This window comes from Herpailurus yagouaroundi, unplaced genomic scaffold, assembly GCF_014898765.1.
Source record: "Herpailurus yagouaroundi ecotype Mexico unplaced genomic scaffold, PumYag 164, whole genome shotgun sequence".
In the NCBI taxonomy this organism is placed as follows: Eukaryota; Metazoa; Chordata; class Mammalia; order Carnivora; family Felidae; genus Herpailurus; species Herpailurus yagouaroundi.
The window spans coordinates 4,114,219-4,140,025 of NW_024412405.1; the positions used below are offsets into that span (position 1 = coordinate 4,114,219).

General features: G+C 41.6%; 1 protein-coding gene across 2 annotated transcripts in view; it reads right to left on the minus strand.

Annotated features, from left to right (window-relative positions):
• Nucleotides 1-25,807, minus strand: part of MYO16 (myosin XVI) — a 491,281-nt gene that overhangs the window by 334,186 nt on the left and 131,288 nt on the right. For both annotated transcript variants that reach the window (XM_040487087.1, XM_040487086.1), the window contains exons 7-9: nt 22,577-22,702; nt 9,645-9,720; nt 6,747-6,900 (exon numbers count right to left, since the gene is read on the minus strand). In XM_040487087.1, coding sequence (XP_040343021.1) covers nt 6,747-6,900; nt 9,645-9,720; nt 22,577-22,702 — 356 coding nt within the window. The remainder of the gene's footprint in view (nt 1-6,746; nt 6,901-9,644; nt 9,721-22,576; nt 22,703-25,807) is intronic.

Below are 25,807 nucleotides of genomic sequence, written 5' to 3' on the forward strand. Positions count from 1 at the left end.
TCAGACACGGCCACGAGTTTGGGGGTCTCCATGCCCACCCACACTTCTGACCAAGTGCCTACCAATGTACAACTCCCTGGCGTTTGATGACTCACTGGAACAACTCACAGCGCTCGGGGATGCACCACATTTACTACTACGGCTTTATTGCGGAGGGCACAGGTCAGGACCCGCAGTGCGCACGCTCTCCCTGGGTGCGGTCCGGAGGGCCCTCCCTGTGGAATCAGGGCATATCACCCGCCAAGCCTACAGAGGTGCTCCCCAGTCAGCAAGCTCCACCGGGTCCTCCCTGAGGTTTTGTTACCTAAGCTTGATGGACTCCATCACTGGACTCAGAGTCCAGGCCTCCTCCCGTCCTGGAGCCCAGGCTGACTCAGTGCTCAGTCACTTACTCCCATCGCTGGATATTCCGCTGTGACCAGCCCCCGGCCCTGAGGCGCCCTGGTGGCATAAATTCAAGTGTGACCCCCGGGATCTTTGACATCGGAGACAGTCCCATGACTTGGGAATTTCAAGCTTCTAGCATCTCTCCTCCCAAGAAGCAGGGAGAAAGGCCTGGGCGAAGTCTTAACTAAACAACACCCACATTTTACACTTGAGGAGAAAGGTGGCAAAGACTTTGACCAAACTGCCTGAGTCAAGAGCCAGCAGGTGCCGAGCCAGCACCGGAACCAGGATGTATGGCTCTGGGGTCTCTGTCCATAATGGCCACACAGCGCAGGGCCTCACAGGCCACCTCCGGGAGTCAGTGTAGACGCTCAGACCAAGCAAGACCAAGGGTGTGATAGATAACACGGTAGACAGAGGTAATGGCCCCATGTTGTTCCATTTCACTGCTAGCTTTATCTTGAAAGCAGATCAGCAGCACGAGGTATCGCAAGGGGCCTTCACGCTTATGGTTTCTGCGGAAGGGAAAGGTCTCCCCAGTCGCAGACTATCTTTTAAGCGGTCACACGAAACACTTCTGCTAAACTGGCAGTGGCCCACAGCCAAAGCAGACTGACCACAACAGCCAAATTCACATCAGCAATTTCCTCTTTCAAGCCAAATCAGAGGTTTTAGCATTGCCAATAAAAATGACCTCCTCCCTGAACCAGTAGAAGACTGGGTACCTGTGTATGACACGGGTCACCTCCCTTAAGTTCTGAGCGTCAGACTGGGATTTATAACGTGGGGATACAGGAGGAAGCATTTGTGTTGTGTGTGTTAAGACATTTAGCAATCAAGATAAAAAACGTCACGGGAATACAAGACAGCACAGGGAAGACAGCCAGTGATATTGCAATGGTGTTGTAGGGTGATGCACGGGAGCTACTCTTGTGGTGGGGACAGCACACAGTGATGCCGAATCACTACACTGTCCGCCCGAGACTAATGTGCCATTGTGTGTCATCGGTCCTCAAATTTAAAAATTAACAACAAAAGGGGCGCCTGTGCGGCTCAGCCGATTAAGTGTCTGACTCTTGGATTCGGCTCAGGACATCATCCTACGGCCATGAGATCGGGCCCCATGTTGGGCTCTGTGCTGACTGCAAAGCCTGCTTGGGATTCTCTCTCTTTCTCTCTGCCCCTCCTGTTCTCTCTCTCTCTCAAAATACATAAGCTTCTAAAAACAATAAAACCAAATAAATAAAACTTAACAACAACAAATGAGAGACAGTACTTGTGCTCTTCTGAGGATCAAATGCAGTGACCCACACAAACCACTCCGCACAAGTCCTGATGTCCGCAGCTGCACAGGAACTGTCAGCTGTTGTCACTGTTGTTACTGCTTGGTGAAAACCCACAACTGGTTGGCGAACCACTCCGCCCACTAGGTACTATGCAGAATTGTTGCGAATTCCAACTCAAGGACCCCGTGAAATAGCATATTAGAAGCAAACGTTGGCACATATCACACTTTTCAGTGACTAAAGACCCTAGGAGAGGGGCGTCTGGGTGGCTCAGTCGGTTGAGCGTCTGACTTCAGCTCAGGTCGTGATCTCGCGATTGGTGAGTCTGAGCCCAGCATCAGGCTCTGTGCTGACTGCTTGGAGCCTGGAGCTGCTTCAGATCTGTGTCTCCCTCTCTCTCTGCCCCTCCCCTGCTCACGCTCTATCTGCCTCTCTCTTTCTCAAAAATAAATAAGCACTAAAATTGTTTTTAAATACCCCAGGAGAGCACTTCCATGTTCAAACACCAAAGGGTGCATTCTGGCCACAGCTGTTCCATTAGTGGCAATAACTTGGACATGAGACCCTGGGATCCATCTCAGGACAGGAAAGACAACACAGGGAGGAGGCACCCAGTCAGAAGTCAAGAAAGAACAGAGGGGGAATAGCAGTCGAGTATGATAACAGTGGTTGCGAATTTCAGGCAGAGAGGAAGCCTGCAAGTTAAACAGATAAGGAACATCGTAGCTGGGAAGGCTTCTGAGTTCAATCTAACATGCTCATTTTGAGACATGAACTTGAAAGTCAGGCAACAAATATACACTTCATCATGTTCACTTAAGTAGGAGATATCTTAGAAACGTCGAATGTGGAACAGTTCAACAGTATAGGAATTTCCTATTGATTAAATGTTTCACCACCATTAGGGGTCCAGCTAACAGTGAACCACAGCAGAAGTGTCGTTCTTATCCTATCCGTGGGTGAGCACACAAATCCTCACGGGACAGTCAACAAGATCTGACATTTGGAAAGGGAATTTGACTTGTGTGCTGAGGTAGCAGATTAAACCGCTCAATCGTTTTCTTAAAATTTTAAGCAAAACATATCCTAGGAAAATGTAAAAGGAGCCAGTCAACTGTAGAACGCAAAGGAATAGGAAGCGGGATTTAAAACCAAAAGATGAGCCATGATAATTCAGAGGAGGTAATGCGTCATAAGTTCTCAGAATGAGGGCTGCTGATAAAAGGTGGGTGAAGAGACTTTCTGAAGAAAAACAACCGATTACACGGAGGAGAGAAGAAGGCTGTTGTAGTTTTTTTTTCTAATTGTACGCTTCACGCACTATCTTTTCTGGGGCAAAATAAGGAAATGAAAGGAGCAGTGAGCTTCATTCATTCGAATGCTTGTTCTTGCCTGGAGCAGAGGAAAACTGACCACGAGGCCCCCCTTTGCTCTTTCCCCTTCTTCCTGGATTTTCATTTTGTTCTAATTCCTTCTTCACCTCCCTAAAGCTGAGGGACTTTGGAAAGACCTGAAGATCAGGCTTCACATTTAAAATGCAGGTGATCAAACCACTCGAGGATGCGCTTGGTTTAAATGAGGGAAACTTGGATTGTCACAGAACAATGGCGTTTGTTTATTTTAATGGAGGGAACAGCTAGAAAGCGTTTGCAGAAAACTCAGCAATGCTGAGGCAGGAGAGAGAGACACAAGATCAAACCCTCCCGGACACCAGGGCTAAACCACGGACGCTCCAACAACTGGTATGTGAACAAATGCTGCTTTGTAAATGACACGTAAGAGATCTGCAAAAGAATTACACTTATATTTTCTGTGACTCACACCAATGCTCTGATCCTTTTCATATATGTTCTCTATCACAAGAGCAGCGTGTTAAAAATATCCTACACGTTTCAGTAAGTTTCTTGTCCTAATCACCATTGTGCTATAAAATACACCCAAAGCAACAAATACTTTTTTTCCCTCAAGAATGCACACATTTACCACTTTAGAAAAAGTTTTGACCTTTACAATGTTTGTGAACTTATTTATGGAAGAAATTTGAGTGTCCATATTTGTCCTGCTCATACAAAAGCACAGCTCAGAAGAGCAGTTATAGAAAGTAAAATTTCAGGGTGCCTGGGTGGCTCAGTCAGTTAAGTGTCCGACTTCGGCTGAGGTCATGACCTCATGGTCTGTGAGTTCGAGCCCCACATCAGGCTCTGTGCTGACAGCTCGGAGCCTGGAGCCTTCTTCGGATTCTGTGTCTCCCTCTCTCTCTGCCTCTCCCCGCTCATGCTCTTTCTCTCTCAAAAATAAGTAACCATTTAAAAATAAAGAAAAAAAAGAAAGTAAAATTTCTTCACTAAAATATAACTGTACCTAGTTGGTATACTATCTCATCTATTTGCTGCTGCTTCGTATTTATTAATAACACTACAAAGACAATGAAAAACAGATAACATGTATCACAATCATAAATTATAAAAGACAATTTAAAAATGTACTTAATTATTACCCTTAAACTAGTCAAGTCTATTTGCGATTTTTTTTCAGATTAAAAAAAAAGTAAAACTATGATTGATTTGTTCTTTGATTTAATTTTCAATTCTCTCTCTGAACAAAAAGAACAGTGGACTGCAGTGAAAACATAGGTCGAAATTCAATATAAACTTATTGCAAAGTTTCCAAGCTCCAAGTCAGTAAGAAACAATGTAATCAAAACAATTATATTGAATTGGGTAGAATAAACAGGCCGCTTAATAATCTGTTCAAAACGTGTTGCTGAATCAACAATATAAAAAAATATATAGAAGTATCTTTGGGGGCAAATTGGCTGTTATCAGTTTCTTTTATTTTTTTAAAGGGAGAAGACATAAACAAAGCTATAGATGCATGGATAAGTTGATATTTATCCCAAATAACTTATTATGAAAGAATTTGGTTTTAACGCAAACTTGGGATCTGCTTACAGTTTAACAACTCTTTAACTGGAAAGCCCATACATAATTCTAATAGTAAAACAGAATCTGTTGGGTATTGATTTTACTCTCACCATATGAAAAGAAAAATTCTTCCATAGCAAATGTTTGTATTACTCCTCTCATTCCAGGGCTATCAATAGTATAATCACGTAAACATGATGTCAAACTATTCCACCTGTTCATTTGGGGTCACTTGATATTTATCCTATTAACCGTTCCTAACTGGACTCTAACTTCTAGTTCTATGGCTTTTTTGTCCTTTTTTCTCCCACATCCATGTCATGGTATTTTTCTTCCACCTGTGAAAACAGGGTGCGGAAGATCTAGGGTAGGAGTGCTGGGCTGTAAATCCTGATGTGTCCTATCCCAGCTCTGTGATCTTGGGAAAATAAGAGACGCTTAATTGCGCTTTGAAGATGGAAGAAGAGAATCCATGAAATTCTTAGCAGAGCGTCTGATATAAAAACAAGCTCTTTTCTAACACAGTTAAAAAGTCCAATCCAATGATGAATACGTGCCAGCATTAAGTGGAGAATTAAGTAAACGTATGCATTCGCACACAACTGTAGCCTCTTGAATTATCAAGAGTAACTTAAAATTAAAAGTATTATTGAATGGCTGTGATGGCATCTGTGCTGAAATGCGTGTTTCCCTCTGAGCTTTCTTATTCAGCACAGCCCCCCTTGTGAGGAGGCGATTGGAAGCATCTCCTCTATTCCCCGGGAAAGGAGATCAAGTCATGCTAAGTCTGGGCATCCATCATCTCTGATGGATGAATCCAGGAAGAACATCTCCTTAGCTCCCTTCTCTTTATTCATAGAGCGAGCCTGCTTGTCCCGTCCTGTATGAGCTTTGTCTGGAAGCTCCTCATTTGGGAGATCTGATCTAGTTCACAGGTGCCTTGGACGTGGTCGGTAAAGCTGCCCAATAATGGGATCCATTTAGGGGTGCACAGGTGGCTCAGTCGGTTGAGCGCCTGACTCTTGATTTCGGCTCAGGTCATGATCCCCGGGTTGTGAGACTGAGCCCCACGTCATGCTCCACGCTGAGTGTGGAGCCTGCTTAAGATTTCAGTTATGCCCTCCAAAGCATCCCCTATCAGTGATCAGGTGTAATTTGGTTTCCATCATTACAGCTGGATTACTTTTCAGTCTGTCTGAACCCAAACTGTGTTATTTATTCGGGGCACCCTCAAATATTCCAGTAGGAGACAGATTCGCTATTGCCAGAAAAGAAACAATTTCATAGAAAGAACTTTCCCAAGGTCCCGCTGCTTGTATATACCAGATTTTGTTTTTCAAAGCGAAATATTTTTTCCTTACGTAGATTCTTCTTTTGTTAAGATATGATTCACATAGCACAAAATCCACACTTTTAAAGTGTACAATTCAGCACTTTTTTTTTAGCCTATTCACAAATTTGTGTAACCATCACATCTGCTTCTAGAACATTTTCCACTATCCCCAAAAGGAAACTCCATATCCATTAAGAGTCATTCCCCTTTACCCCGTCCCCACTCCTGTAATCCACTAATACACTTTCTGCTTCTATGGATTAGCCAATTCTGGATGTCTTATCTAAATGGGATTATACAATACGCAGTTTTTTGTGCCTGGCTTCACTCACTTCGCATAACATTTTTGAGGTCCATCCTTGCTATAGTATGTATCAGTATTTAGGAGATATTTTAGACAACAAGAAATCATTAAGCTTTGTACTTTAGAGAGAAAAAGTCAACATCTCTATTTCCTACTTTAGGAATTCAGTCATTTTAACAGTCACAGGAAATCTTACAAATCAGTTCAGCTAAAAATGTGGAGTGTGTTTAAAATCTGACCTTTGGTCCCATGGTGACAAATTGAAACACTAACTAAAATAATAATGTTAAAGAGAATCAGCCAGTTTTCCAAAAATTATGCTAAACTCACGACTGTCAACAGTATTTTGTGGTAAGTATGTTGACAGATAGCTTCAATTTTCTAATTCTTTTCATTAAAAGTCCATCTTGCAATGGACTGTAAAATGGTGGTTAACAGGGGCGGCAAACAAAATAATCAATCTTCAGCGAGCAAGGGCTAGGACATCAGCATTCTACACTAAAGGCACTTACAGCTTGCTGGAAAGTGCTGGAAGGTCGTGGAGAATCTCCTCATATGGCTCCTCAGAGGCCAAGGCAGGGACAGATAAACGTTCTTTAACCCTTTCTTCCCAGGCGATTTCAGCTTTCAGCAGCATTTCCTCAATAAACTCAGAGGCAGCAATATCTACAAAAAACAATACAAGACACAGAAGAAGTAGGAGGCGAGATCACAGAAAACGATTCACTTGGAATAATTCCGATGTGCTTAAAATGCTAAAATTTATCAACACATAGAGCAAAATGAAAAACATTAAAAGTTTATGATAGGAATAAAATTGCAGTATTGCCATTTTATTTATTTATTTATTTTTAAAACTTTAAAGTTTGTTTATTTATTTATTTTTTTTTAATTTTTTTTTCAACATTTATTTATTTTTGGGACAGAGAGAGACAGAGCATGAATGGGGGAGGGGCAGAGAGAGAGGGAGACACAGAATCAGAAACCGGCTCCAGGCTCTGAGCCATCAGCCCAGAGCCCGACGCGGGGCTCGAACTCACGGACCGCGAGATCGTGACCTGGCTGAAGTCGGACGCTTAACCGACTGCACCACCCAGGCGCCCCTGTTTATTTATTTTGAGAGAGACACAGACAGCATGAGCAGGGGAGGGGCAGAGAGAGAGAGAGAGAGAGAGAGAGAGAGAGAAGCCCAAGCAGGCTCTGCACTGTCAGAGCAGAGCCCAACATGGGGCTTGAACTCACAAAACTGTGAGATCATGACCTGAGCTGAAACTAAGAATTGGACACTTAACCAACTGAGCCACCCAGGCACCCCATGCCATTTTTAAAGGCTATCTTGTTTTATATCAGTGACATATTTAATTACAAATGAAATGAAAAATATAAAAACAATAGTCACCAAGTGGTGATGCGTAAGATGTAAAATCACGGAGAAGGAACTTAATGTCATTTTATTCTCTGCAACTCTTCCTTCAGCTTGATGAATGAAAAAGATGAAAATAGTTATACCTTCCCGAAGACTGGGTTAGTATAAAACTTGTCGTAGGCGCTCTACAAACATCCTACTAAATGGGTAGATGGACAATAGTCGTGTTATGAGAACAGTAAGTCTAGCCTTTCTCTGTGATCTGTGTTTTTCAATCTGAAATATAATTATATTATAAGTTATAGGTTGACAGTAACATGTGAACATCTTTAGGTGGTCATATCGATGTGCCTTAATCAAATTCGCACTTACTAACAATCAAAACCGGAAGTCAGTCAATCCTGAAGAAAAGTTTGCATTCATAACAATTAGGAATCTAATGGGTGCAACTCTTCTTTTTCAATCCTCATGACTGAACTTCCTGGGATCATGACCTGAGCTGAAATCAAGAGGTGGATGCTCAACTGACTGAGCCACCCAGGCGCCCCAAGAAAGAAGTATTTTCATTCAATCAACAAAGATTACTGAGAGTCTTTTATCGGCCCATCACTGTGTCACTCATGACCAATAAAGTACGGAAAATGGATTCTATTGATGGTAGACTCAGCATGACCCACATGGGCAAAACTGTGTAAGACAGCCATCATATCTTGAGGTGGCCAGGGTTGAGGCCAGACCAGACATTTAGTCATGCCCTGGGCTCTAGGGCTGTGGGTTGCCTTGGGTGTCTATTTGGGCACATTTAGGTCTAGCTGACACTAGACCTAAAAGGTAGAAGTGTGACAGATGGGAGTCTAGATACTCAAGGGTCAATCATATATTCTCTTCTCTGGGAAAGAAGCCAGGGATATAAACTTGAAAAATGTGATCTGTTGGAACTACAGTAAACAGAGGATGTGACATATTTCACAATACATATTTTATTTATTTTTTTTTATTTAAATTTTTTTTCAACGTTTATTTATTTTTGGGACAGAGAGAGACAGAGCATGAGCGGGGGAGGGGCAGAGAGAGAGGGAGACACAGAATCGGAAACAGGCTCCAGGCTCTGAGCCATCAGCCCAGAGCCCGACGCGGGGCTCGAACTCACGGACCGTGAGATCGTGACCTGGCTGAAGTCGGACGCTTAACCGACTGAGCCACCCAGGCGCCCCCTAGATTTTTGTTTTTAACAAACAAATAACTGATTAGTATATTTGTCAAATTTTAAAAGCTAGAAAATGAATAAGCATCTATTTTTTAAATTAGTGTATGTACATATGCAATAACAGTGGTAAAAAGAACTCTAGAAATATTCAAAAAGATACTTATTAAAAATAGTAACATTAAGATTTTCAAAGTTTTAAATTAGCTTGAGAAAGTCCGTCTTGATTTCTACAGTATACCTATCTGTGCAGAAGAAAACATTATTATTGTTTTAAATTACTCTAGCAAGGGGACACCTGGGTGGCACAGTCGGTTAAGCGTCCGGGACTTTTGATCTTGGCTCAGGTCATGATACCACAGTTCGTGAGTTCGAGCCCCACGACTGACCACAGGGAGCCTGCTTAGGATTTTCTGTCTCCCTCTCTCACTGCCTCTCCCCTGCTGTCTCTCTCTCTCTCTCTCAACATAAATAAGTAAGCATTTTTCAAATATTACTCTAGTGAACAAGTGTATATTTGAAACGATAAGAAAGTAGTTAAATAACAGCAAAATATTTTAAAGTAATTGACATTGAAGGAATCACTGCCTAGGAAATTAAAGCTCAAAAGCAGATTGCACCCAAGTCCAAGGGCACCCTATACACGGAGCCCCTCTGGAATGTCTTCTTGTAAAGGTGCTGGGGGGGGGGGGGCCCAGGAGTTTGTGAACAGTGCTTGGACCCGAGCGTGTGCACAGAACTTGACAGGAGAGGCTGACTCTGGTGATGGTGGATGAACAACTCTGGTAGGAAAGGAAGGAGACGGTAACTGCCGGTGGTCCCAGGATGCTGATCACCTACCTGAGGCCTTCTCTTCATTGCAGTTCAGAAGGTTTGGATTCGCCTGATGCATCAGAAGAAGTTTCACCAGGTTTGTCTGAAACATTAAAGATCACGGAAATAAGAAAGTGTGGTGGATACTGAGGATTCGTGAGTAGGTGCTACGCAGTCCTGGCCTCCAGGGCACTTAGAGTCTGGTGGTGTGAGAAGGTATAAATATATCCTACACTAAACGTTTCTTACCCCCTCCACTGCCAGTTTTTTTCTGTTTCTTATATAAAAAAAGTGACAGACACTCCAACAAAAAATTACCTATCAAATGAGGTATAAATCGCTGAGGCTTTGAGAAGGCTCACTTAACGCCTTTCAGGTTTATTTTAGGGCATCTTTTGGGAGGAATCGCATATTCTACGTTTTAAGTCTTTGTTTTAATTTAGCAACTCTAAATTAAAGTCTCACCAGTATGGCCTAATCACGGCAGCCCCACAGGTAATATGAACTAAAGTCACGTGGGAAGATAGGGAAACTTACTCCCAGGCTTTAAGAAGAAAACAACTTGATGAGAGATTAATCTATGTTTTAAATCTTATTATAAACTAGAAATTCAAAGAATACATATAATGTACATGTATCACTGACAGAGGGGAAATGAAATAATTTCCAGTAGGTCCAACTTTTTAAAATGGGTCATTCTTGGGGCGCCTGGGTGGCGCAGTCGGTTAAGCGTCCGACTTCAGCCAGGTCACGATCTCGCGGTCCGGAAGTTCGAGCCCCGCGTCGGGCTCTGGGCTGATGGCTCAGAGCCTGGAGCCTGTTTCCGATTCTGTGTCTCCCTCTCTCTCTGCCCCTCCCCCGCTCATGCTCTGTCTCTCTCTGTCCCAAAAATAAATAAATACGTTGAAAAAAAATTTTAAAAAATAAATAAATAAATAAAAATAAAAAAATAAAATGGGTCATTCATGGTATCTTTCTGTGTTTCTTCCCCAAATTATCCCTATTTCCTGGAGTTGACCACTGTCGTGAATTTTGGGCTATTGCTATGTTTTCCTTATCGGTTTAACCCTTACATACAGAAGTATGTCCAAACTACATACTGCCCGGTTGTATCTGTTTGTGACATTTATAGAAGTGAAATCCTAGTGTCTATATTCATAGATGCCCCGCTCTCGTGACTTAACACTGCGTTTTGGAGAATCACCAGAGGCAGTGGATGTGAACAAGATTTTTCCATTTTCTTGGCTGCATGTAACTGCACGGTACAAATGTATCACGATTGGTCTGCCCTCCTCAGTGGACATTCAAGTCATTTGCGGTCACTTACTTTCACAAATAATGTTGCTACAGACACTCTCATTTATTTCTCTTGGGACACAGGTGCAAGGATCTCTTCTGGATACAGCACTTTAGGGGACAGAAATAGCAAGGCAAAGGTCTGGACATCATCAAAGTGGTCAGAGAGCTCCAATTTTTTTTTTTTTTTTTTTTTTTTTTTTGCCGAGAGCTCAAATTTACACTCCCATCCCCAACAAGAGTTCCCATTGCCCCATATTCTATGTAATAATTTGTAATTGTACATCTACATATTGCTAGATTCACATGCTCTCCAACACTTGTTTTTGTCATTTTTTTTAAGCTTAGCTATCATACTGGGAATGAAGTCATATTTTGGTCTAGTTTTACTGATTTCCATGACAGTGAAGGACGATGAACACCTTTTCATGCGTTCAGTAGCCAATCTTAGATTTTCTTTTGTGGAGTGTCTATTCAAGACTTTTTCACCCACTTATTACTGGAGTGTTTGTCTTTTTATTAGTGATCTGTGTTCTTTGTATGTTCTAGATACACTTGCCAGATATGCATATCCCAAATATTTCCTCCCATTCTATGGCTCGCCTATTCATATTCTTGAAAATGTTTTTTTTTTTTTAAGAACTGAAGGTTATTTTCACTTTGTTTTGCTTTTGTTAAAGTGCAACATCTCTACTTTTTCTCTCTAGAGGTTAGCACTCTTTATGTTCAATAGCTCTTTGCCTAATCGAAGGTCATGACAATATCATGCTATATTTTCTTCTAAAGGCTCTATCATTTTAATGTTTATATTTATGGGCCACCTCAACTGAGTTTTCACAAATGGCACATAAAAGCTCAAATTTATTTTGGTCCAGCACAAATGTGTTGTTTTTCAGCCATATTTCTTAAAAAAACAAAACAAAACAAACAAAAAAACCTTTTTTTCCTCTCATACCGAATTACTTTGCTACCTTTGTAGAAAATTAATGGGATACATATGTCCCTGCCCACTTTTGGACTCTGGTCTATGTTTCATTGATCTATTTGTCTGCCCTTATCTCATTCCCTAACTACCTTGATTAGTGTAGCTTTATAGCCAGTACTGAAATCACATAAGTGAAAGACTTACAGTGGGTCTTAAAAAAAATCTGTCATTTTCTTACTTTTTAAGATAAGTTTGTCCATGTGGGTACTTTGTGTCGCCATATAAATTTTAGAATGAACTTTTCAATTTCTAGAAGAAAGGGTTTAGGATTTTGATGGGAATGGCTTTAAATAGACACTGTACTAATTTTCTATGGCTGTTAAAAATATCACAAATGTAGTGCTTTAAACAAAAAGAAATTATCTTACAATTCAGCAGCCTGACACATGTCTCACAAGGTTGAAATAAGGGTATTGGCAACAGGATGTTCCCTCATGGCTCTCGGGGAAGATCTGTTTCTCGACCTTTACAGCCTCAACAGGCAACTCATTCCTTCCCTCACCTTTGAACCTGAATCTCTCCGACCATCTTTGCAGAGCCACACCTCTCGCAGACCCTCAGCCAGGAAGAAATGTTTCTCTGCTTTTAAGGACCCATCTGGGTAATCCCCGGAAACCTTTCCATCTCAAAATCCTTAATCAACCACAACTGCAAAGTTCTTCTGCCTTGCCAGGTAACAAATGTATTGACAGGAACTGGGTTATTAGGGTGTGGGCATCTTTGGAGGATAATATTCAGCCTTCCACAGCTAGCGCAAAAATATTCACTGTCGCTACACATGAATGTGGCTTTGCCTCTCCATTTATTTAGCTCTTTTCTCATTTCTCACTGCAGTGTTTCATCGTCGTCAGTGTAGAAATCTTCTGTTAAAATATTTTATTAAATATATTATTATATATTTTGTGTTTTCAATGCTGCTGTGAACAACTTGACGTATGCACTTAATGGTTCTAGTTTTTCCATTTTTTCCTGATTCCTTTGGTATTCTTACCTTCCTTTCTCCTTTCCCATCTGTGTCTTTTGTTTCCATTTCTTGCTTTATACTATATTCGAATGAGACTGGCTTTTCCAGTCTTGGGTTTTGCTTTTGTAACATGTGCTGTGATGTTCTCCCCACATGGGGAGCTTCACATCCAGGCACACTGAGGCATCTCCCCACCCACCAATGATAGCTCCTCTTAGCACTCTCATTAAAAAATTAATTAGATTTTAAATAGTCTGCTTTCCCAAAGCCAATTCAAAAATCAGTGTCTGGTTTTCCAGGACACAAATTACATCAATAACATTTAAATTACATTACAGTAGAGAGATTATATTTAGAAGTTTATTTTTACTTCCAAGTACACAGTTTACTAAAGAAAGAATCTCTTGAAATCTGAAAGATAGAATACATACAGCAGATGTCCAGGACATTAAAATATGTACAGAAGAGAGTTTGGTTATATTAAAGATCAGAGAGATTTGCTTGCGTTTAAACCAAATGGAAGGGGAGAAGGAAAAGAAAGACGAAGAGCAGGAGAGAGGGAAGGACAAAGGAAGAAAAGGAAGGAGAAAAGACAGAAGAAAAAGGGAAAAAATCCAAAATTTAGCTAAGATTGCCTTTGGTTTCCACAAATCTGAAAAAATAGTTAATAAACCTAAAAGCTTTCATATCTCTGCAAAAACGTCAGACCATCACAGAGTCTAACAATTAACTTCCCATTTCTAAATTCAATTCACGGTTTCCAGAACTCCAGAGAGAAACTTGCGCAATCTCTCAGCAAACCACTCCTCATCCCCAGCTTCAACTAGAACTGCAGAAAGCATTTAAGTAATCAAAGCAAAATGCTTCCTACATAAAAATCTGCAACAATAAAAGTAACTCCATTTTATTTCAGGCCCATAAAAATAAGCATCCGTGTGTGGAAGGAGGAAGCTTTTCTCATTTGGGAAATTCCTTTATTTTTTTAGAGATGGTATTTCCCATGCACTTCCAATTAGAAATCAGGGAAGCACATCACAGAACTAAATTAAACAGGCCAGTGCTAATTTCAATTACTCTCCTCCAAAACATTTGTTTTATCCTCACAAAAGATCTTTAGGTAAATTGCTTCATGTGTGAATAGGTCGAGCGTGCAACCCAATAAGAATTCATCTACACTAGTACAAGACCGTTATAATCACCAAAGGCACCGGAGAATAAGGTGACTGTGCGTGTATTGGGGTGGAGGGGTGAGTGTGTAAAAGGAGACCATAATGGCTAATAGAAAATACACATTTAAGCTGAAATTTAAATCCATCCAAGATTCACTGGATATGGACTTCATTCGTTGGAGAGTTGTCCTTCAGATTGGATGAATTTAGCAAAATTAATTGCTTGATGGTCATTTAAATTCCCTCTTTGAAGAGTCAAACAGTAGCAATCAGTGGCTATAGCTGGTTTCTGTCTGAGACGCTAAAAGGGATCATTTCACAACCTAAGGAGAAGACACTGAAACCTTAAAGGTCCGGAACGCACAGTGTGTGCCTCCTACCTCACTGGTGTCTGCCCTACACTGTAATGAGCCATTGCCTCCCACTCAGAACCCCCTGGAGGATTTCAGATCCAACATACAAAACCAGCTAATAAATGGTTGCCCCCCGCCCCCCGCCATGTGTGGTCCCACTACGATTTCACATGAAGCACAGATCCTGTGTCCGTCCTTCAGAACACAAGCTCTCCAACTGCTCCAGTTATCTGCGCATCCTTCCCGAGTGGGTCCCTTCTCCCCCCACGTGGCAGCCTCCTTGCCCCATGACCTTCCTGGTCCTGCTCCTCGATTAATGCCTATGCTACCCCACAGGTGTTGCCCATGCCATCTGCCCCTGGCTGGACTCCCTTTGCCCGTGCGCTGTTTTCCTGGGGTGCCCATCACAGACGTGTGCGCCTGGTCCCTGCTGCCCCCAGGGCATCCCTCCCGCAGCCCGCTGCGCAGGTGCACGCACAGAGGGCTGGAAGGACAAGCACCTGCCACCCGAGGACCATTGCGGGCCCCCTCATTTGTGGGCAGAACTGCGTGTTCTGGGTCAGGCCCTGTGCTGATGAGAAACATCGCTGTCTGCCCACCCCGTTGGCACGCATTAGGCACCGGAGGGCAGTGGGGACAGATGCAACCCGCCATGGTAAGTGACATGGTTCAGAGATACAGGTGCCACAGCCAATGCAGCCACTGAAGCATCATCTCCTCATGGTCTACCATGTCAGTAAGATAGAACCACTTAACAATCTCAGGAAAAGCAAAGAACATGAGAGGATGCACATGGTGGCATGTTCCAGAAACTGGAAGTGGTTGGGTATGGTCACCTGTTCCAACCTGGTGGGGGAGGCTGGGGAATGAAGCCGGAGAACAAAGCGGACTCCCAGGCACAGGGGCTTGTAAAGCGCACTGTGGAGTGGTGTTTCCTGTCCGGGCACAGCAAAGGATGCTATGTGCTGACACTGGATGATACCTGCGTTGACAAGGCTTACATGTGCAGAAGGGGTGGGACAGTGCTGGTGGGCTGGTGGGCCAGGCCCCGCGTAAGGATACTGCTCCTGGACAGGGTGGGGGCAGTGGTTACATCTCACATAGCCTCACACCATTCCCAGGTGGGAACTCATGGACTCAGGTTTATTAGGCACCGGAGAGGGGAGGAGGGGGGAGGAAGGATGATGCCCAGTTTTGTGGTCAATAAATGATGACCCATAGAGAGTGTAACTCATTGGGGCTGGAGAAAGGAGCTGATTATTCCCTTCCCATATGAGTGGAGGTGGAGGGCAGGTTGGTAGAGATTACCCAGTGGGCACTGGTCCTTGGGGGGTCTGGACAGTGAGAGGGAAACAAGGCAGTTTGGGGAGCCATAGACAGGTACAGCACTGGGAGCTTCAGGTGAGGAGATTCCCTAAAGATGTATAAACATGTCTTTATATAGCCTGCATGGAGCACTGAGCCTGTCAATCCTGAGTGCTCAGAGGGGTGGGAGCAGATAGTGGTGGAAAACCAGATAGTGACTTTATGTTTTCCTACAGCAAAGAAGAAATATCTGAAAAACAAACACAACAAAAACAAAACTCTCTGAGAATATCTTAATTCTTATGAACCTGGGGGAAAAAAATGTTTCTGGCAATACAAATGACTCCTTTGAACATCAATATACACAGGCTGTGTGATACAAAATACTTTGGAAGGGAAGGATATTTAGGATGTAGCATTTGTGCTGTTACTTTCTGATGATTTGCTGTAGCATCACCAATCCTACCGTGGGCACTAAAAATACATCAAGGCTAGAATCAAATTTTACTTTATGTACGACTCATAAAAGAACTATAAAACCAAAAGACATCAGTCACATAAACGATTCAGTTCCCAGTTTTAGACAAGAACAAGCCATCTCTTTTTTTCTCACTGGAAAGTTCATATAAAGGGGAGTTTTAAAATATATATGCCATCCCAGGGGTGCCTGGGTGGCTCAGTCGGTTAAGCATCCGACTTCGGCTCAGGTCGTGATCTCACACTCTGTGAGTTCGAGCCCCACATCGGGCTCTGTGCTGACAGCTCGGAGCCTGGAGCCTGGTTCAGATTCTGTGTCTCCCTCTCTCTGACCCTCCCCCGTTCACACTCTTTCTCTGTCTCAAAAGGAAATAAACATTAAAAAAAAAATTATTTAAATATATCCCATCCCAGTATAAATTTCAATAAGAAAAACTGTTACAAATTATGAGTTACCTTCTCCATAAAGGTATTTATATTTGTAAGGTAAATCACTTTCACTTTATAAATATAAGAAAGTGAAAGTGAAAGTGCTATGAATGTCTCTAAAAATGCCATCAGTCTTTAAAAATGTTAGCGTTTCTAAAGCTTTTTTCTTTTCCTGAATGGAGATATATTTACAGTAAATTCCTTTAGAGTTCTAAATCTCCCATACACATAACTTGATATTCAAATAAAACCTATTTCTAAAATATTATCTCCAAAATGAATATTAAGTGGTATTTTTACAGATGAACAAATTTTAAATATAATCCTCTATATTGTACCGTATTTTCTTGACAAAACAAAAGAAACACAATTTATCCAAAATCTATTAATATAAATCTCTTAGTTGTTTTTTTTTTTTTCTCTAGTCTGAATCAAGGCACACATTTTGGTTTTGATGTCATGCATTCTAACAGAAAAGCCCCCCTCTGCCTCAGAGTGTTAGTGCTTTGCTTCAAGTTCTTGGTTGATTGATCTGTCTTTCAATTCCTTGGGTTAGTCTGCTGGACACAGAGATAGCATGGAGGGCAAGCAAAAGTCTTCACTGCTTGGAGCTTACATTTGGGTGGAGACCCCACCTGGATAGGTATTAAGGGAGCAAAATGGAAAAGCCACCTAGGATCTTTAGATCTATCCTTGGTGCTGAAATGCATAAGGGTTTAGAAAATACTGAATTAATGACTAGTCATTTTCTAGAGAAGCTGAGGATAAATGTCACATTACTTTTTAAACCTGCCTCATTTGATGACTATAACTGGGCAATTCTGGAAACCTTTGTGTCGGATGTTTGTCTGTACAAATTTAGCAACTGAATCACTTGACTAGGACACACCCCAAATGCTGTCTCATGCATTTGCCTCTGCCATTCCCCCAGAATCTCCTGAGCTACAGAAAAATCCCCGTTTTAACTGAGGTTGATGGTTGCCATTGATTGAAGACCTTGGGGCCAGACTCTACGGAAGAAAAATTAGTGAGGCTTGTAATGTTCACACAGCCAGTGAGTGGTTGAGCTGGGTTCAGAGCCAGGGAGGAGGCCATGGGAGTCCTCAGAACAAAACTGGCTTAATCGCTTGGATGGGAAGAATGGAATACAGGTGCTTGTGCAGGGAAGTGTCCAGGAAATACAGGCAAGAACAAAAAATATATACATCTTTTTTTTTAAAGTTGGGGTCAAATATTTTTCAGCTGGTTTTGAAAGAATAAATTGAGCAATTGGAAACTGTTTCTCCATTCATTTATCACTAGTAAATGATGAGTGTTGGGAAAATCACTGGGGCACCGGAGAAGTAGGAATAAAAACATCAAGCTGAATTACTCTGCATCTTGCAAAGGAAATGTAGCTTTGAATCATATTTCCCACATTAAGTTCATAACTGTTTCTCTAGGCTGAAAACAAAGACTCAGAAAACCCAAAGTTTGACAAATTGTTCAAATATGGCAGATAATGGGGTGAGAGTACTAATACCCATGAACTCTCCCTGCCTTATTCGCCAGCCATCCCGTTATCTTACAGCTTGTGTGTGACAGGAATCACTGGCAAGCTTTATGAAGGCAGCGGTAATTGTGCCGGGCTCATGTTTCTTAAATCACCAAGGCACACAAGGTATCATGCTATGTATCTTATACCGAACATATGTATATAGGTTAATCATAATTTTGTATATATGTTGATATATACCAAATGGTATATCTGTTAGCCATTATTTCTTTTTGTTAAAGGTAACTGTGTAAATTAACATTTAAAAGAATCTACTTTCAATTACTAAAACCAAATACCAATCTGCTTACCACATGGCCAACCTGTTTTATCAGTTTAATATATTCACTAGTCTTGTATCAAGGTTATAGAAAACATGTCTTTCTCTATGATACAAATTTTATCTGACTCGTATCCTGTTTTTTACCACCTTATTATCAAATAAAGCTTAATTGTAGGCCTTTAAAAATGTAGTTTCTTGGGGGGTGCCTAGGTGGCTCAGTCGGTTGGGCATCCAACTTCGGCTCAGGTCATGATCTCACAGTCCGTGAGTTTGAGTCCCGCATCGGGCTCTGGGCTGACAGCTCGGAGCCTGGAGCCTGCTTCGGATTCTGTGTCTCTCTCTCTCTCTCTGCCCCTCCCCTGCTCATGCTCTGTCTCTCTCTCAAAAATAAATAAGCACATTAAAATTTTTTTTAAAAAAAGGAGTTTCTTGGGCAGAACTTCCCCTTTCTGCAGTGGAGGGTTTCCCATGAACCCCTGAAATGTCAGTTCCTTATTTTCATACAAACTCTTGGCCTCTGAAATTGCAGGCCCATAACTGAGAAAAGTATCAGGAGCTACATCTGATTGCTTGAGGGATATAATTTCTGAAAGCTACGCATTCTTTCTGCCTTAACCACATAGCTTCCAGGAAGTGGAACAGAAATGTCTAGATGATCTTACCAAATAGATCTTGGAGTCAGAAATTGGTCACATTGAGACATACTCAACATGTAGAACCAAAGATCCCCACAGACACCTTATAATGGAAGTTATACAAATGCACCTTCATTTCTCTTCTGCCCACAGATGGGTTTCATGTGAAAACAATCATAAATTAATTTCTTCATCACTTTAAAACATACCAACTTAGGGGCACCTGGGTGGTTCAGTCAGTTAAGCGCTTGATGCCTGGTTTCACCTCCAGTCGTGGTCTCACAGTTCCATGAATTCAAGCCCCACATCAGGCTTCCTGTGGACACTGTGGAGCCTGCCTGGGATTCTCTCTGTGTTTCTTTCTCTCTCACTGCCTCTCTCTCTCTCTCTCTCTCTCTCTCTCTCTCTCTCTCACTCAAAATCAATAAACTTTAAAAAAAGAATTAAAAAAAGATTAAAAAAATACCAACTTAGCCTGGTTTCTTACACATCCTCCCTGCCAATTACAATAACCCCTGGGAGGGGCACCTGGGTGGCCCAGTCAGTTGAGCATCCGACTCTTGATTTAGGCTCACATCATGATCTCACAATTCATGGGGGCTCCGTGCTGACAGTGTGGAGTATGCTTGGGATTCTCTCTCTCTCTCTCACTCTCTCTCTCTCTCTCTCTCAGATAAATAAACATTAAAAAATTAAAAAAATATATAACCCCTGGAAATAATAAGCAACCCAGGAAGAGGTCTGAATAGTCAAGGAGACAGGGAAACTGGCTCAGGGCCTGCGGAAGGGATGAATCCCAGGTAACCGAAGGCTAGCCCAGACCCAGTGTTTCCCAGACCAACTTAGGGACAGAGAGGGGCCTGGGTAGATGCATCCCTCCCACATTCCAACTGTGTCACTCCAGCAATAGCAGGTGAGTCCAGAACCATGATCTGCTAACATGTAGTGCCAGATCAAGCACTTTTTCTTCCAACCTGCTGAGATTCCCCTCCCCAACGAGAGGCAAACACAGCTGAGAGGGGGTGCCTGCAAGAGGGAGAATGCCCCAACAGGGCCCCAGTCCTGAAAGTCTTCTGTCCCTGTGGACATCCACCTACCTCACCCAGAGACATGGGGTAGCCCGGCTTGGGAAAACCTCTTCCACCCTTTGGGAGAATTAGAAGAAAGCAGTGAGAACACCAGGAGCATCAGATAAGCCAAGTGGACTAAACTGACAACTCAAGGGGTCTGAACATGAAACTGGAACTGGAACCACAACCCACTCAAGTAGACCAGGCCTTGCAGGCTGAACTTCAACAGGCTGACTAAAACAGAAGATTTACGTAGGACCAAGAGTCTCCTAACATAATAGCTGAAGTGTCCAAAATGCAATTAAAAACCCCTCACCATGCCAAGATCAGTACATCACAACTTGAAAGAGACAAGATGATGAATTGGCAACAAGAGCAAGGTGGATGGTGTGGGAACCATCTGATGATGATGGCAAGGCAGCTTTCATAAGAATGCTTCAACAGGCAACTACAAATCCTCTTGAAACAAATTGAAGTCCATCAAAGACATGGAAGTTACAATGAAAACAAAAGCCAAATGGAAATCACAGAACCGAGAAATACAATAACAAAATACCCCAACTCCTACCAAATATTTCATTTGACCTACAATGAAGTAAAACAAAAACCACACACTGGGTTCTGATAAAAACAATTTAAATGTCCAATAAGAGAAGAGGTGATGTAGTTAGTCCGAGGCATGTCTTTAAAAAAAAAAACTTGCTAATTGGGCACCTGGGTGGCTCAGTCAGCGAAGCATCTGACTCTTGATTTCAACACAGGTTTCCTGAGATTGAGCCCTGCGCCAACAGCAGGGAGCCTGCTTGGGATTCATTTTCTCTCTCGGTCTCTCTGCCCCTCCCCCACTTGCTCGCTCTCTAAATAAACTATAAATAAATAAATAAATAAATAAAGAAATAAACTTGTTAAATCTAGTCCTATTGCCCCAGAGCACATTATCCAATAAAAGCAGTTGAAGGAAAACAATTTATTATTCCTTGAAATGATACCTGATCTAAATGTCCAATCAGAAAATTTGAAAAATTGGGTAAAATGAAAGCCTTAATTAATTAAGTTGTGGTAGCATTCTGTTACAATTTACCAAGCTATCAATCCCTCACTTCTGGATTTAGCTCCTTCCAGAGGGATCCCTGACTACAATAAGCATGTTTTGATAATTCACTGATTACCATTTCTTCAGCTCAGAGCAACAGGTAGTGTTCTAGGAAATAGCACTTGCTTATATGTTCGCTTCTCTACGTTTTACTAAAGACAAAACCTCTCACCCAGCGTTTTCCAGTGTGCCACAGTGCTAGAAATGAAGCACGGGTGTATTCATGGTGTACTGAGGTTATTGATCCCCCAGTGCTCCTATGATCTACAGGGGGATCTAGGGGACCTGGGGCCCCTGGGCCCAATGGCTTCACCATCTACAGCCTCGGGTCCCTTAATCTATCCATTTATTTACACAAACATTCACTTGCTAAAAGCACAGTTTGAAGTACTTAATAAATAGCCTGTTAGAAATATTTATTGAATGAATGAACCTTTTCATACAGGAAATGTTGTCAAAGCAAATGATGTTTTCATTAATTTGAAAGACTTTCCCTAAGCAATGTGCTTTTTCTAAAATGATTGAAATGCAAATGTTTTCCATTATTTCAATAACTGCAGTACTCAAAGTTTATGATCGCTATTTTTCATACCCTTTAGGATCTAAGAGACTCAACTTGGTATGAGCTTAACTTAAGGGGTGTGACTGTCGCCCTAGACCAATGTTTGGGAATTAACAAGTTTAACCTCTACTTCCCTATTTATGTAAAATGGAATTATCTTCCCAAAGAGTAGTACTCAGGCTTTCTCTAACACAAAATATGGTGTATTTTATAAATAGATTTTGATATTATTATGAACACTGCTGTCATATTCACCTACATAAGTCATTTAAAAGTCAGTTTGCTTCATGATATAATGGTACCTGGTGAGAAAGTAATTTGTGCACTAGTGACTCAGGTTGTATTAGCTGTAGCCAAAAATCAATTCAAAGAAAAAATATCTGATAGTCTTTCTTCATTCATTAAGATGAAATGTAATTTATATGAAAAATAAAAATCAAAATGTAAATTTGCTGTGCTTCTAACTGTAGAGAACAAATAGAATTTTTAACGATTCATGAAACTGTGAGCTATGAAAAGGACTATGAAATGTTAAGAAAATAACAAGTCCACTCTATGCAAAATGTTTACAATCGTGTATCATTTATCCAACAGTTTTGACTACAACATGCAGAATCCCGAGAATGTATGCTTTATGTATCCTTCCAAAAGACGATGTTTTCTTTGAACCGTAAAACTATTCGTTTCCTAATATGATGCCATTAAAAGTCACACATGTAGTACACAATTTGAAATGCAACAATTAGATACGAAATGATACGTTAATTATAGGTTTTTTCAAAGTAATTTAGGAAATCACTTCACCTGGCCATACTTTGCTGCCAAATGGAGCGGGGTCCAGTACTGATTGTCTACTATATTGAGGTCCCCGCCATGTTCGAGGAGAAGAGACACCACTTCCTTGTAGCCACTGGCACACGCCATATGTAACTGCAATGAAGAAATATTTTGTTATGCCACTTTAAAAAAAAAAAGCAATGACAGCAAAACAATTTATTCAGTGGCTTGAAGAGAGCTAATAAAATACTAGATCCAAAATACCTTTTAAAAAAGAACATACATGCGGTTTTATTTACTTGGTATCAGCGGACATCATCCTTCTTTGCAAAAAGGCTTACAGGTGAGTTATTTATTCTTCACCTTCTGATCCGGACAATGTGCACTTTTTCATATAATTCCCATTTCCCCTTTTAGTGTCGCCTTCTACTATAATCTGAATACTTTTATATTTTTTTATTACTTATTTTTGATAGAGACAGAGCACAAGTGGGGGAGGGGCAGAGAGAGAAGGAGACACAGAATCCGAAGCAGGCTTCAGGCTCCGAGCTGTCAGCACAGAGCCCGACGCAGCGCTCAAAGTCACAAACCGTGAGATCATGACCTGAGCCGAAGTCCGACGCCCAACCGACTGAGCCACCCAGGCGCCCCTGAATACTTTTAAATATAAAATACAATCATCGAACACGTTAATAATTCCTGCCCATAAGTCACACTCGCTCTGAAATTCAACCCCTGTACTTGGTGTGACCAGAGGAGATTCGGAGATATAAACGACAATAGGAAATGTGACGGGATCATTTTAATGGTTATGAGCAGGTAAAAGGGGTGGGGACACCAGAAAGGATGAGTTAATCCTGACAGACCTTAAAATGATGATGCAGCTCTCATCTGAACGTGCTCCCCATTTAGTTTCTGAAAGCAACCTGATTTAGAAATGAAGGCTCAGGAGCCACACAACGAGGAGATCAGGGTTTGCAGAAGGATTCAAACTTTCAGATGCGGTAAGTCCTGTTTCCAATGCTGCAGGCTTTATATATAAGCCAACTATCATCACACTCCAATTTATTCCTTTTTTTAAAATTTATAAATGTTTATTTGTTTTTGAGAGAGAGAGAGAGAGAGAGACAGAGAGAGAGAGCACGCAAGCAAGGGAAGGCAGAGAGAGAGGGAGATCTAAAGCGGGCTCCATGCTAACAGCCCAGAACCTGATGAGGGGCTTGAACCCATGAACTGTGAGATCATGCCCTGAGCCGAAGTCGGAATAACGAACTGAACCACCCAGGCGCCCCCAATTCTTTTTTTAATGTTTATTTTTATTTTTGAGAGAGAGAGCATGAGCAAGGGAGGTGCAGAGAGAGAGAGGGTCAGAGGATCTGAAGCAGGCTCTAAGCTGTCATCACAGAGCCGGACACAGGGCTTGAACTCACAAACCGTGAGATCATGACCTCAGTCAAAGTCAGATGCTCAACTGACTTAAACTGGTTCTCAATTTAAATGAGGTTATTAAGTAACCACATGACTGACTTTCTGAACGTAATATTAAGGAACTATGAGGAAAGGAAAAATAAAAATAGTAAAAACAATGAGTTCTTCCTGTTTTTGTAGCATGGGATTTTATAGCTGTTTTTATTACAAAGACAAAATTGCAATAAAGTCAAAAGGACTTATTAAATATATGTACATATATATTGCAAAAACATTTGCTTTTCTACCTCTGGTCCTAGTTATGCTCTTTAAGGTACAGTATGTAGTTATATGCTTATTTCTTGTACTTGACTGTACCAAAAGAGCAAATATACCCATCCAATTTAAAGCATGAACATTAAGAGCTCACATTTCACATCAATCTTCCCATACTTTATTACATATAGAACTTACCTCATTAATATTCTAACAAACAGTCCCCCAAATAAAATATCCACAAGTATTTTAGAGAAACATAATTTTATATATTTGTTCTCCAAAAAATATCAATCTTTCACCTGCCCCTAAATTTATTCTACATTATTGAATAATCAGTTAATTCGGAGGTTACTCTGAACTATGTGCACTAAGATCGGGATCTCAGAAGGTTTTCATTTTTAATATAAAATGCACCAAGAACTGTCCATTTGTTGGTCAGCACCTGATACTAACGATGTCAAGTTCACAGGATGAACTGCTTACGAGTAGATCTGCTTTCGACTCAGCAAAACTGGGTTCTGCCATCTCAAACTCAGCCCAGCTCTCAGCCTGTCATGTCAGGCACTGCTCTCAAGGAAAAGACTAGAAGGAAAGTCTTGGCTCACTCGGCAGAAACACTATCCAAAGCATGAGCTCCCAGTGACCTCTCTGGAGACAGACAAATTTAATCCTGGGCAATCTCAAAATGGAGGTAAAAAACCCTGACTTTGAATACTTTCACACCATCACAAGAGATAACAGAATTTTAAAAATTCGTCATCGTAAAATATCAAGAGCTTAGAGCCTTTACCTCGACTCTCCTGGCAACCAAATTCTGAATCCATGAGCAAGCCTACAGACCCTACAGGGACACTCTCATCATTAAGTTAGAGTGTAAACAATGGCTATTTTCTGAAATGGAAGTTATACCCCTACCTTGCCGCTATTGCTGGAAGCCATCAGGTGCCAAAATGTGAAAGCGTTTACCACCATGGCATCTCAGAATACTCCTCTCCTGCTATTATATGGGGTCTTAGGAGAGAGAGAGACACAGAGGTGGTTGTTGTTTTGGTTGACAACTGGCAACAGCCTCTTGGCAGGACGACTGGAAAAGGACGACCTTGGAAAATTATGGCAAGTTGGAAATTACTCTTCTAACAGACTGCTCTTCAGGAAAGCACAGTGCGCCGTCACCTGGAGCATATAATCCGCCTGACCAATCCCTAATTAGCGGGCATTTCTGTATTTGCCACACTTCTGATCTTATACAAGATTGTTCTGTTGATAATCACTATGTTTGCATCTCTGACCATTTCCTTCTGACACATTCCCAGAAATAGAATTGGGATTCTAAAACAATGAACGTTCCCAGAAATAGAATTGGGATTCTAAAACAATGAACGTTTTTTCAAGTTATTTCTGTAGGATGCCACACTGAGTTCCAGAATGTTGGTGCCAACTCACACCCCAACCAGGGCTGTAGGCAGGGACTCAGCTTTCTGTGTGCACAGACCCTGTGTGCATAGACCTGTGTGTGCATAGACCTGTGGGTGCACAGACCCTGTGTGCATAGACCTGTGTGTGCATAGACCT